Here is a 13573-nt window from a genome sequence, read left to right as displayed (position 1 = left end):
CTCAATGATGCCCACCATGTCATACCTGTGAATTCCTAACTGCACTAAAAGATCACTTGCTTTATTCCTACCACTATCACAGTACTTGACTTTACCCTTCCCTGCTGAGCCTTGGAGCCCATCACAGTGCCACGGACCTGGCTGCTGCTGTTGTGCCCTGATAATTCACCCCCCACCCCCCGCCCCCACCCAGCATTATCCAAAGGAGTGTACTTGTCGCTGAGGGGACTGGCCACAGGGGAGCCTTGCACTGACTGCTTACTTCCTTTACTTCTCCTGGTGGTCACACACCTACTATCTGAACCCTGCACTCTAGGTGTGACCACCTCAGTAAGAGTCTCATCTGTGGGGTTTCCAGCCTCCTGGATGGCCCTGAGTGCATCCAGCTCCATCCTTGACCTTGCCAGTCAGGAGCTGAAGTTGGGTGCACTTACAACAGATGTAACCATCAGGGAGACTGTTGGGTACCCTGCAATCTCACATCTCATGGTAGGGGCATTTCACTTCCTTAATTATCACCCTGCCTACATTTATTATACCTTTGACTCTTGACTCTAACTTCTTAAGCTTAAGCCCTACAATTAACTAAATGACCCCAAAAGACTCAGCACCTTTGGCCGCCACGTGTTCTTGCTGTAGCCTCCCAAGCCAAAGCCTGACCATTCTTAACACTGTTCTAGATCCATTGAAGCAGTTCTCAAAGGAATTGGGTGTTGCTGCCATCTAGAGCCAAACCCCTGAAGGGTTTTGCGCAAGTGTATAAGGGGCGTGTATTTGTAGGTTTGGAGCAAAACTTGGTCTTTCAGCCCTGTCCTTTCATGACAAAGTTGGTGAAAAAGGCTAACGTTGTATCCCTTGGTGCAAAGCTGGGACTTAAATGGAATTAACATTAATCTACCACTAAATACCCTTGGGTATAAAACTAATGTACCTGACTGTTGTTGTTTGACATAACAGTGTGCAGTATGAGTTACTTGATGCAGCAGTTTTGGTTGATATGTTGTTATGTTGTCTATTTATTTGTGGTTGCTAATGTCTAGACTTTTCTTAAATGAAGCATGCAGTGGTGATTACTTGAGTGTAGGTGGTTGCATTTGTTTAAAGTTTCCTCCTCCATTTGTTCAGCAGTCAAATTCTGCCGAGTTATAAGTGAGAGATATTCTTCATTCTTCATCCAAGCTGGCTCGTGTAGTTGAGGAATTGGAGACCGATGTGTGGTGTTATGAGGAATCAGACAGCTGCTGTGATTTGCTCCTTCCTCTGGATAAGATGGAATGCTTTATGCTTCTTGGCAAATTGAAACGGGGAGAAACTCAAAATACAGTATGTCTCTGGAAGTTTGTCCAGTTCCTTTGAGAACAGTTTTACTGGATCTAAGATAAATGGAGGCATGAGGCCGCAGATGCTGGAATCACCTGAAACAACAATAAGCTGCTGGAAAAACTTGAGGGGTCAGGCAGGATCTGAAAGAGGTGGCTGACATTTCATATGAAGACTCTGCATCAGAATCCAGTATCTCCAATCTCTTGTAAGTAGAGAAATGGAGCTCTGTCTTTAGGTGTGTATTTGGGGCATCCCTTTGCATTCATGGAACTGAGTATTACACTAAGTTATAGATACAAGTGTGCCATTTCTGGGCTTATCACCCTTTGCTCTCCCTGCACCAGTGTGTACCTATTTCAATGGAACTCCCAAAAACAGTGATCAAATATGTCACATGTTATTATGTTTGAACTTGGACACTGTAGCAGTACCACCCCGTCAGTCGTTGGTCAGTGGGCCTTGTCATTGCTCTGCGACTGGGCACCACGCATACTCTTTTTGGAATCTAATTTAAAAACAGCCTTATCTTTTTCCAGGTACCGTGGCTTCATCCTGGTGCTGACCTTCCTGTTTTATGCCAGTTACCACTTGTCTCGCAAGCCCATCAGCATAGTCAAGGTATGTAAATGATAGGGTGAGGGAGGAGGGCTATGAAAGAAATTGGGAGAAACACTTTGCCCATCAACATAAGCTTCAGACATTCAATAAAGCCACAACCAGTAGAGAAGCTGAAGCCTGGCCTTCTAGAATTAAGTCATGGTTTCCAGATACAGGGCCATTTAGTGCCAATGGTTGTACAGAGGAATAGTGGTTTAATTACTGGCTGGAGATCTGGAATTTTGATCTGAAGGTGAACAAGCCGTCCATCTGGGAAATATAAAATAATTATTCTACAAGGTGACCCTGGAACTACTGGTCTCCTTCAGGAGACCTATCATCCTTGTGCAAGTCAGGTCTATATCTCAATCCAGACCTTAAGCAATGTGGTTGACTTTTAACTGTCCTCTGAAGAAACCGAGTAAACTACTCTATTCAGGAGCAATCAGGAATGAGCAATAAATGAAGGTCTAGCTAGTGATGAACACATTGCCTAAACGAGCATAAGAAAGTAGATGTTCTTTTATTCAAAATTGACAACCTTTGGAATTCTTGGAGGACAGTGGTTGCTTAAGGCAGGAATCAGATTTTTGGATTCTAGGAATTGAAGAAGATGAGGGAATTTTCTGGGAAAGTGACTTTGAGGATTAGTGATCTTTTGGAGTGAGAGCAGGCCTACTTACTCACTGCCCGTTACGCCGCTGGCATTTAGGGCAGCAATGAAGGTCCTCCATTCCTGGCGGGGTTCAGGGCTTCCTTCATCATATCAGTAGCTTCCCCCCTGGGTTTTCACTACTGTCAGTCATGCAAGTCCGGGGTGGAGACTCAGGAATACTGTCACACTCAGATGTAGAAGGATTCTTCGTTGCTGTTTCCGTGACAGTTTTGTTTTACCAGTCAGGGTTGTTAGCCAGATCTGAACCCCCCCCCCAAACCTGGAGGACAGACTTTTGGTCTGTCCTCTACCCTTTGACGTGTTTGGCATGGGTGACCCTACCAAGATCCAAAGCATAAGCTCTGACCCCAGCCAACATAGCTCTCCAGGCCATTGAGGCATGTAAGCCTCCAAAACCCGACAAAGTTGTGGTCCTCTTGGAGGAAGAGCAGACCTGAGGGGGTGCAGAACCTTCTTTTTTTTTTGCAGATTTTTATGTGAATGTGCAGATCCTGATTTTCTCCAACACTGTTTGATCCCATCTTGACTTCCTATAGTCAAGTGTTTAATTCCCTTTTGCTTTAATTGTTTTCTGAGTTAATTCCTAAATGAGATAATTGCTTAATGAGCAGCTTGCTTGTGTTTCTTGGTTAATGTGTAATGTGTGGCTGTCCTGTAGATCTGGGGATCACCATGGGTGATGTTGCAGTGACTGAAGCCAGCCTTCAGCAGAAGGGCCTGTCACCAACGGTGAACTCCCATCATGAATACCTTATTCAGGGACAAGACCTATCCACTTGAATGGGTTATTACAGCTGGTCCAAATGGAGCTGAGCACCTGGTTCACTGCTCTCAGGATCTGACCTCTGCACCTGCATCTACCTTCTGGGCTGCAAAGCCATGAATGTGAAGTTGAATGATGATGGCACATTCTTGAGTCCATGACCCACTGCGGAAACCACTTCTGGGGGGTCATTTTTGGAATGAGACAACGGGCTCTCTTAGAGCAACATGATAAAAAGGTGGAGGAACTCAGTAGGTCAGGCAGCATCTATGGATGGAAATAGAGAGTCAGTGTTTTGTGTTGAGGTCTTTTATCAGGCCTGGACTTAGAGGCGTTCTTGAAGTTAGTTTTGAAAAAAGGGAGATCTTCAGGTGCCCTGGCCACAGTTTAACCCACAACGAATAATGACAAAACAATCTATTTCAATGTTTTCGCGATAAAGGAGGTCTCTGTGTTGTAAGTACAAGATATTAATGAAGTAAAATCCTTGGCTAACACTCATAAGAAAATCCCAAAAGCATCAAATGATGTTGGACACTTTGTCATCGTTGTTTGGCCTATTGATGGCTCTCAGATCATCCCCATCAATTCCGATTCTTCCCATCCCACCTTCCGCCATTTCCCTTTACTCTCTGCTCCACACACTCCTTTCGCATTTTCCTGCTACTGCAGATGGCCCATTAACCAAATTTCAATAGGTACATTCAATGTCAGAGAAATGTATACAATATACATCCTGAAATTCTTTTTCTACGCAAACATCCACAAAAACAGAGGAGTGCCCCAAAGAATAAATGACAGTTAAATGTTAGAACCTCAAAGCTCTGCCCCCCCCAGCTCCTCCCTCCCACGCATAAGCAGCAGCAAGGCAACAACCCTCCCCACCAGGAAAAAATAGCATCAAGCACTCAAGCGTGCAGCAAAGCATCAGTAAAGACACAGACTTGCAGTACCCCAAAAACTACTCATTCACCTGGTAATTCAACATACCACAGGCTCTCTCTCCCTAATAAGGGAAAAAGAGGTGCCCCCGTTTCACAGCAAGAGGGGAGACATAACAAACAACTCGCTGATTCACGATGTTAAAAGTCTGTTGCGTCACTTTTTCCGAGCTCTGTGCCCAGAGAGTCAGCACCATAAAGGCGCAGCTCTCTGGACACACAATCCCCGGTAGCTAACCCGCTGCTCCCGATGTTCCATGTTCTCCTGCGACGCTTCAGTCAGGGGCACCGGCCTGGAATCAACCCATTTCCAGAGCCACGAAAATCCAGAACCCTGAACGCGCACTCGCCTTCCAGGCTGCGACCTTGGGATATCAAAAAGCAGCCAGTTGTGAGGCCCTGAGAGCGGGTCCCATTCCCGCAAAGAACCAAAATCAGAGTGTAACTTCAGTCAGGCTCTTCAAAAGAACCTTGAAAAGGGAAAACAGAGATATCAAATATAGAAATAGAACTGTTTCCAAAGATGCAAGCAAAGGAGACGCCGTTTGGCGCCATCTTAACTTCTCTCCACCTCTCCGAATTATAAAGCCTTCAGGGAAATGGGAGGAAGCCAGATCACTCAAGGGAAAGCTCAACACACAGTCACAGAGAGAACATGCAAATTCCACACACAGAGCACCAGAATCATAGTCATAGAAAAATGCAACACAGAAACTGGCCCTTCAGCCCATCGAACCATTTAAACTGCCTACTCCCATTGACCTGCACCCGACCATAGCCCTCCATACCTCTCCCTTCTACAATATGTACCTATCTAAACTTCTCTTAAATGGTGGAATCGAGCTCGCATGCACCACTTGCACTGGCAGCTCATTCCACACTCTCGACTCTCAGTGAAGAAGTTTCCCCTCATGTTCCCCTTAAACATTTCACCTTTCAGGAGGTCAGGGTTGAACCCAGATCTACTTGCGGTGTCACTGGTGCCACCTCAAGCTTGAAAGCCACTAAGTGTATAAATGGTCAGAGAGTTTTTCAGGTGATTCTGAGGGAGGGAGATAGGTCCACATGTTTTTGGTGAAGAGGAGTCTTTGGTTCCGGTGGGGTGTGTCTTCCCTCACCCTTGATACATTTATCCTTGTGCATCTATTGAATAGATCTGGAATCCTTGACTCTTGGGGAGGTACAATTTCATTTAGAAGACATTTGGATAGGTACACAAATAGGAAATGTTTAGAAAGATGTGGAGAAAGGACCGGCTCAGATAGGCATCTTGGTTGGCATGGACAAGATGGGTTGAAGGACCAGTTTCTGTGTTATGCCACTTTGACTCCATGATCTGGATGTTATATCATCTCCTGCAGCCTTCCCATATTTCAGTAACTCTATGCTGCCTGTCAGTTCCTCTGTGGTAATGAATGGGGTTGGTCCATGAATAATCCATAAAGGCTTCCTTAATAAATGAGTAATAGCACATGTGGAGATTCATCAGTAAAGGAACAATGTGAGCGTGAGTCAGAGTCTCAAGGAAAAGTAGTAAACTGCGTGTGGGACAGGCAAGACAAGTTCTGTAAGATATCTTCAACCAAGCTGGTGCTGAGTACTGTTGAATTATTCAGGTTGCCTGTAAACACTGAACGCCGTGCTGTCCGAGACTTTGTCTACTGAAAGAGATGTCAAATGGAGACCCTGGGTGTTTTCTCTCTCTCAACACATAATCATTCCCCACTTCCTGACCAACATTTAAGTTTCCTTTTTCTAGTTAAATATTCTGCTTATTGTCTCTTTTCTTGGTCTGTTTACCACTGTTACACCACCATCAAGAGCACCTACCATGGTATTCCACTCCCTCACTTCGGGAAGTCTGATCACCTGACTGTGCTTCTATTCCCTGAGTATTGACAGAGACTGAAGACTGCAGCACCAGTAGTGAGGACCAAGAAGGTAGGGACAAGGGAAGCACAGGAGCGCCTACAGGACTGCTTTGAATCGGTGGACTGGACTGTATTCAGGGACTCATCCTCAAGTCTGAATGAGTACACCACAGTTGTCACTGACTTCATGAAAAGGCTGTGTGGATGAGTGTGTGCCCATGAGAGCATACCGTACGTACCCGAATCAAAAGCCAGGCTGAACCAGGAGGTTCATAGTGTGCTGAGGGCTAGATCTGTGGCATTTAAGTCTGGTGACCCAGGACTATACAAGAAGGCCAGGAATGATTTACAGAGGGCTATCGCAAGAGCAAAGGAACAATACAGAACGAGGTTGGAGATAGAATCAGATGCACATCAACTCTGGCAGGGTTTGCAGGCCGGTACTTCCTACAAAGTGAAACCGAACATCATAAATGGCAGTGATGTTTCACTCCCAGATGAGCTGACACCAGACTGTCCTTCAAGAGGGTGAACCCTCACAACGCGACAGGCCCGATGGAGTACCTGGTAAGGCTCTGAAAACTTGTGCCAACCATCTGGTGGGGGTGCTCAAAGGGATTTTCAATCTCTCATTGCCACAGTCAGAAATTCCCACCTGCTTCAAAAGGGCAGCAATCCTACCAGTGCCCAAGAAGAGCAGTGTGAGCTGCCTTAATGACTATCGTCCAGTAGCACTCACATCTATGGTGATGAAGTGCTTTGAGAGGTTGTTGTGGCTAGGATTAACTCCTGCCTCAGCAAGGACCTGGACCCACTGCAATTTGCCCATCGCCACAATAGGATACAGCGGGTGTGACCTCATTGGCTCTTCACGCGGCTTTGGGTCATCTGGACAATACAAATGCCTATGTCAGGATGCTGTTGATTGACTATAGCTCAGTGTTTAACACCATCATTCCTACAGTTCTGATCAAAAAGCTCCAAAACCTGGGCCTCTCTACCTCTCTCTACAACTAGATTCTCGACTTTCTCACCGGGAGACCACAATCTGTGTGGATCGGAAATACCATCTCCACCTCACTGACGATCAATGCTGGCGCACCTCGGGGATGTGTGCTTAGCCCACTGCTCTACTCTGTCTACACCCATGTCTGTGTGGCTAGGCACAGCTTAAATGCCATCTATAAATTTGCTGACGACACAACTGTTACAATCATAGAGAAGTACAGCACAGAAACAGGCCCTTCGGCTCATCTAGTCCATGTCGAAACCACTTAAACTGCCTACTCCCATCAACCTGCATGGGACCGTAGCTCTCCATAGTCCTACTATCCATGTACCTATCCAAACTTCCTTTAAACATTGAAATCGAGTTTGCATGCACCACTTGTGCTGGCAGCTCATTCCATCCTCTCACGACCCTCTGAGTGAAGAAAGAGAGGGAGGAGAAGAGAAGCAGCACGCCGCACATGCACAGCCCTCCGATGAAAAATGATATCATATCTGTTAAATAGGGGCCGTGGACAATTCTGATTTGATGAAGATGGACGTGAAAGTGCAGAGGAACATCTGGAGAAATTTCTGAAACGCTCGTTCGCTGCTGTCGTTACTGTGTGGTTGGGAATCTTTCGGAGGGTAGGCCTCAAGATCCCCGGCTTTGCCTGCGTTGGCGACCAAGAAGGAGGTCAAATCGCTCGGATAGAGATGGCGCTCAGTACTCTGTGTCAGAGAGCTGATCAGAGCTCGAAGTTTTCGGATGACTCAGAGTTGGACAGTGGTCGTGTATGGCAGGGAGAGATTTTCTTCTTTCTCCCATCTGCGTGAGATGCGGGACATTTGAGAGACTTTGAACTTTTTACTGTGCCATGGCCTGTTCTTCAAGTTATGGTATTGTTGCACTGTTTGGAACTATATGTTATAATTATGTGGTTTTGTTAGTTTTTTTTCCAGTCTTGGTCTGTCCTGTGTTTTGTGATATCATACCAGAGGAAATATTGTATCATTTCTTAATGCATACATTACTAAATGACAATAAAAGAGGACTGCTTGTCTTCATAATCTAAAAAAATTTCTCTCACATTCTCAAAATTTCTTGCCTGTCATCCTTAAGCCATGACCTCTAGTTGTAGTCCCACCCAACTTTATAGGGGAAAAAGCCTGCTTGCATTTACTGTATCTATAGCCCTCATAATTTTGTATACCTGTATCAAATCTCCCCTCAATCTTCGACGTTCTAAAGAATACCTTCCTAACCTATTCAATCTTTCCTTATAACTCAAGTCCTCCAGTCCTGGCAACATCCTTGTAAATTTTCTCTGCACTCTTTCAACCTTATCTATGTCTTTCCTGTAGGCAAGAGACCAAAATGGCACACAATATTTCAAATTTGGCCTCACCAACATCTTGTACAATTTCATCATAGGACCCCATCTTCTATATGCAGTGCATTGATTTCTGAAGGCCAATGTGCCAAAAGCTTTCTTTACGATCCTATCTACCTGTGACGCCACTTTCAACAAATTCTGTACCTGTATTCCCAGATCCCTTTGTTCTACCACACTCCTCATTGCCTTTCCATGCACTCTGTATGACCTGTGTTGGTCCTCCTGAGTGCAAAACCTCACTCTTGTCTGCATTAAATTCCGTTTGCCTTTTTTCAAGCTGAAGCAGAACCCTCTGCAAGCCATGATAGCCTTCCTCACTGTCCACTACACCCCCAAATTTGCTGATCCAGTTAACCACATTATCATCCAGATCATTGATATAGATGACAAATAACAAAGGACCCAGCACCATTCTCTGTAGCACACCATGAGTCACAGGCCTCCAGTCAGAGAGGCAACCCTCTACTACCATTCTCTGGATTGGACATTGGCTTTGTGGAAGAAGCCAATTTACTACCTCGTCTTGAATGCTGAGCAACTGAACCTCCTTGAGCAGCCTTCCATGTGGGACCTTGTCACATACCTTGCTACAGTCCTTGTAGGCAACACCCACTGCCTTGCCTTCATCCACTTTCCTGGCAGAATTTCAGATGATGGCAAGAGGGCATGCAGGAGCGTGATATGTCAGCTAGTTGAGTGGTGTTGCAGCAACGTCAGTAAGACCAAAGAACTGATTGTGGACTTCAAAAGGTGTAAGACGAGGGAACATATGCCAGTCCTCATAGGGGAATCAGAAGTGGAAAGAGTGAGCAACTTCAAGCTCCTGTGTGTCAACATCTCAGAAGATCTATCAAAAGCCCAACATATCGATGCAGCTACAAAGAAAGCATGACAGCAGCTATATTTCATTAGGAGTTTGAGGAGATTTGGTATGTCGTCAAAGACACTCGTAAATTTCTACAGATGTATCATGGAGAGAATTTAGCTGGCTGCGTCACCATCTGGGATGGCCGGTGGCGACTGCACAGGATCGAAAGAAGCTGCAGAAAGTTGTGAACTCAGTCAGCTCCATCATGGGCACTGGCCTCTGGAGCATCTAGGACAACTTCACGGAGTGATTCCTCAAAGAGGTGACATAATTATTTAGGAATCCCCCCCTCGCCCCCATACTCGAGACATGCCCTCCTTTCATTCCTTCTATTAGGAAGGAGGTACAGGAGCCTGAAGGCACATACTCAGATTCAGGAATAGCTTCTTCCCCTCTGCCATCCAATTTCTGAATGGACATTGAACCCAATAACACTACCTCACTTTTTTTTTCTTCTTGTCCACTACTTATTTAATTTAACTTTTTATATACACTTACTGTAATTTTTTTTTCTATTATTTTTCTGCCAACACATTTCAGGACAAATACCGGTGATATTAAATCTAATTCTCAACTATAATCTGAAGATTGACTCCTTTACTGCCAACTCCTTCCTCTTGTCGCTCATGCTTACTAGTGCTCTTACTGCCACCTGCTGTTGCAACATCAGTACTGCAGCTAAGCATCTGGTCATCTATATACTACTAAAACTCTCATGCTCTGTCTGTCTGTGACCTCCAATTAGCGCAAACAGTGCATTACAGCGGCACTTTTTTCAGCTCAATCGAATTAAAATGTGCTAACTTACAGAATGCAGGCAAAGTTCAGGGCAAAATATTCGTATTATTCGCAAAAATCAACAGGCTCCCTTTCACCCGAGAGCCAATCCACCATCACGGAAATCAGGACGCGACAGCCCGAGGCATGCGCACGGCCAGCCTCAGCAGCAACATCTACCGGAGCAAAAGGGCAGGGCAGCTCTATTTCGAGGGGTCACATTCTGCTAATCCCCACCATCAGCATGTGCAGGATTGGGACAGATCTAACTGCCACCCATCAATAAGAGATAATTAAATCTTATTGTAATGATGTACTTCGAGACACCCGTAAAACCCTTTGCTGCAGTCAAAAGACAGCGGTGACTATATCACATCCATTTAGGAGGGCACCAACCACATCATCAAGAATAATCAGCATCCTTTGGTGTTACTGCTTTGTATCTTCTATCCAGCATTAGGGTAAAAAAAAATAGCTTAATTATACCACATGGAAAGGAAAGGGGGACATTATGGTCAAGAGATGATGCCAAACGTTGTCGGGAAGTGGCAAGGAGAGGGAGAGAACAAGAATCGGATGAGGCCAGGGCCGCACGGCTCCAGGATCAAAGCGTCAGGACAAAAAAAATGAGAGAAGATGAGACAGAGGAGGAGAGGCATGCATGTCTCCAGGATCAGTGACAAAGAACAAACAGCAGAAGAGCTGAAGAGACAGGAGATGAAAGGGCTGCACATCTCCAAAATGACAAAAACAGGCACAGGAGGAGGAGAGAGGAAGAGACAAAGGAGCTGAGAAATGCATGTCTCCAGGATCAGAGACAAACAACAAACAGCAGAAGAGATGAAGAGACGGGGGATGAAAGGACTGCACGTCTCCAGAATGACAATGAGAGGCACAAGGGTGGCAGATAAACCAGAAATGATGCCATCAAAAGTGTCCTTCATTAAATGAGGAGCAGCTATATTTGCTTTGTTATGCGTCATTCTTCTGTAATAAACTGAGGTTTTCTACTTCAGTTTCCAAAGGAAAGTGATACCAATGGCATTCAGGAAAATTTAATGTTCATTCTGGTCACATCAGACTGTCAAAGGGTGCCCCAACGGGTCACCCCGTTGTCTAGTATTAAATGAATTTTAGTATCTAGTACTGAACAGTAACCCACAGCAGGAGTGATTATAAAATTCTGCACATATCTCTTTCCATGTGTTAGCCCACCTTGTGTTCCAAACAGAAATAAGCTGCTCTTTCGTTAATACAACGATGAGGGGGGAATCTCATTGAAACCAATCGAGTAATGAAAGGTGTAGATAGCGTGGACATGGAGATGATGTTTCATATAGTAGGGGAGCATAGGACTAGAGGGCACCAACTCAGAATACAAGGTTGTCCCATTAGACCAGCGATGAGGAGGAATTTCTTTAGCCAAAGGGTGGTGAATTTGTGGAATTCATTGCCACGAATAGCTGTGGAGGCCATGTCTTTGCGTACATTTAAAGTGGAGGTTGATGGGTTCTTGATTAGTGAGGGTGTCGATGGTTATGGGGAGAAGGCAAGAGACTGGTGTTGAGAGGGTTAATCAGCCATGATGTAATGGCAGAGTAGACTCAATGGGCTAAATGGCCCAATTTGCTCCTATGACTTCTGATCTAACAGGCTAGATTTGGGCTTCAATTGGGTAATTTTGACTGAGTAGGGATGTAGAAGTGTCTAGACTGGCAATGAAGTGCGGAGTGGCGCAAAGTTGGTCTTATCCTCGTTATAGGACATGTACTGGACGTTATCAGAAGGAAGCCATTATCCTTGATCTTTCTTTTGCAAATCCTTTTTAAGCTGCAGTAACCTGTAAATGCTCCTCAATGAATGGACAATTCAAAAGCAGGTAATGCTGGAAGAATTCAGCTAGTGGAGCAGTTCTGAGGAAAGTTTCAACAATCAATTGGCTGGAGGATCTCAGCAGGCTGAGCAGCATCTGTGAAGGCTGGAGGAACTGTTGATGTCTCAGGTTGAAACCCTACATCAGGATGATGCTGCTCAATCTGTTGAGTTCCTCCAGCAGATCCTGTTGCTCCAGATTCCTACATCTGCAGGCTCTTGTGTCTCTCTGAGGAAGGGTTGCTTTCCACAGATGCTGCTTGACTGACTTGAGTTCTTCCAGCATTTTGTGTTTTTGTTTCAGGTTCCAGCATTTGGTGTTGTGTCTTTTGTTTTCAATTCATGGAGAACTCTACCTGTCACTGATTTGGACATACTGAGCTTGGGTGGGGAAGCAGTGCATGGGCAACCCCCTCTGATTCATATTCTTAACACTAACAAAAATATTGAATTGTTTTCCAGAGTGAACTCCACAAAAATTGTTCCTCAATTGACGGCCATGGAAACAAAAGTCACCTCGACAACGATACATGGTGTGACTGGGCTCCATTTGGTGAGAGTCTCTCTTCATAAGTACTATATGTCAGCAGGAACCATTTTATGTCGTCGCAGGATCTGAACTTCTGAGCCTTGTTAATTCAGTGCGCAATCGCTGCACTCTGCTTCTTGGCTGGATTTGTGCATTTGTCTATCACTTTAGTGATGTGCAAGTTGTTACTAGTAAACCATCAGGGTCTTTTCCACCTTCTCGATTACATAGTCATATTTGTCTTGGACTCCTGGGAACATAGTTGTCTCACCTTAATCTGTAGTGAAAAAGTGAATCCAGTTCAGAGTTTGGGGGCGCAATGTGACTTGAACCTTCGATTGGGAGTGTTAATGCTGCAATTGGTGAGGGAGAATCCCCTCCACTAAGGCCATGGCTGTGTTTGTGATGGTAGTGCAGCACATGGAGTTCTTGCTTGACTGAGTCACCTCTGGGAATTATGCCAGGAAAGTGTTGCGACATTTACTGTGAATGTTTTGTAACCTGTATTCTGCATCGCACATTTTTCAGAAAAAGGCCTGTTTGGAATCTATATATTGTGCTGACTTGCTCCCAGCTCTCGGAAGGGCTGCCAGAGCTGTGTGTACGGATGGGCTTTGGGTCATGGTACTGGCTTTCATCTAAACCCAACCTGATGTATGTGCACTATATTGTGTAGAAGTGGGAAATACAGCTAATTGTAATTATTGGTGTGATTATTATTGTTCCAATGAGGGGGTTGTCTAGTCCATCCAGTCCCAGCAAAGCAAACACACCTGGACTAGCCGCCCTCATTTTCCTCCAGTGTGGCAACCCATTCTCTCCCTCGCACATCAACTCTACCTTTGATTCTTTTTGTCACTTATCTGCACTAAGGGATAATTTACAGCACCTCATTGAAATGTGGGAGGAAACCAAGCACCCCGAGGAGCGGTGGGGGAACACATCCGTTCACGGAGAATGTGTTGGTTCTGC

At 45.1% G+C, this 13573-nt stretch overlaps 1 protein-coding gene across 1 annotated transcript in view; it reads left to right on the top strand.

Annotated features, from left to right (window-relative positions):
* Nucleotides 1-13573, top strand: part of slc37a2 (solute carrier family 37 member 2) — a 72731-nt gene that overhangs the window by 27057 nt on the left and 32101 nt on the right. The window contains exons 2-3 of the mRNA XM_072238385.1: nucleotides 1860-1941; nucleotides 12535-12625. Of these exons, the coding sequence (XP_072094486.1) occupies nucleotides 1860-1941; nucleotides 12535-12625 (173 nt within the window). The remainder of the gene's footprint in view (nucleotides 1-1859; nucleotides 1942-12534; nucleotides 12626-13573) is intronic.

This window comes from Mobula birostris, chromosome 20, assembly GCF_030028105.1.
Source record: "Mobula birostris isolate sMobBir1 chromosome 20, sMobBir1.hap1, whole genome shotgun sequence".
Lineage (NCBI taxonomy): Eukaryota > Metazoa > Chordata > Chondrichthyes > Myliobatiformes > Myliobatidae > Mobula > Mobula birostris.
Note: the sequence above shows the minus strand (reverse complement) of the source record. Positions and strands in the feature narration are given on the sequence as shown.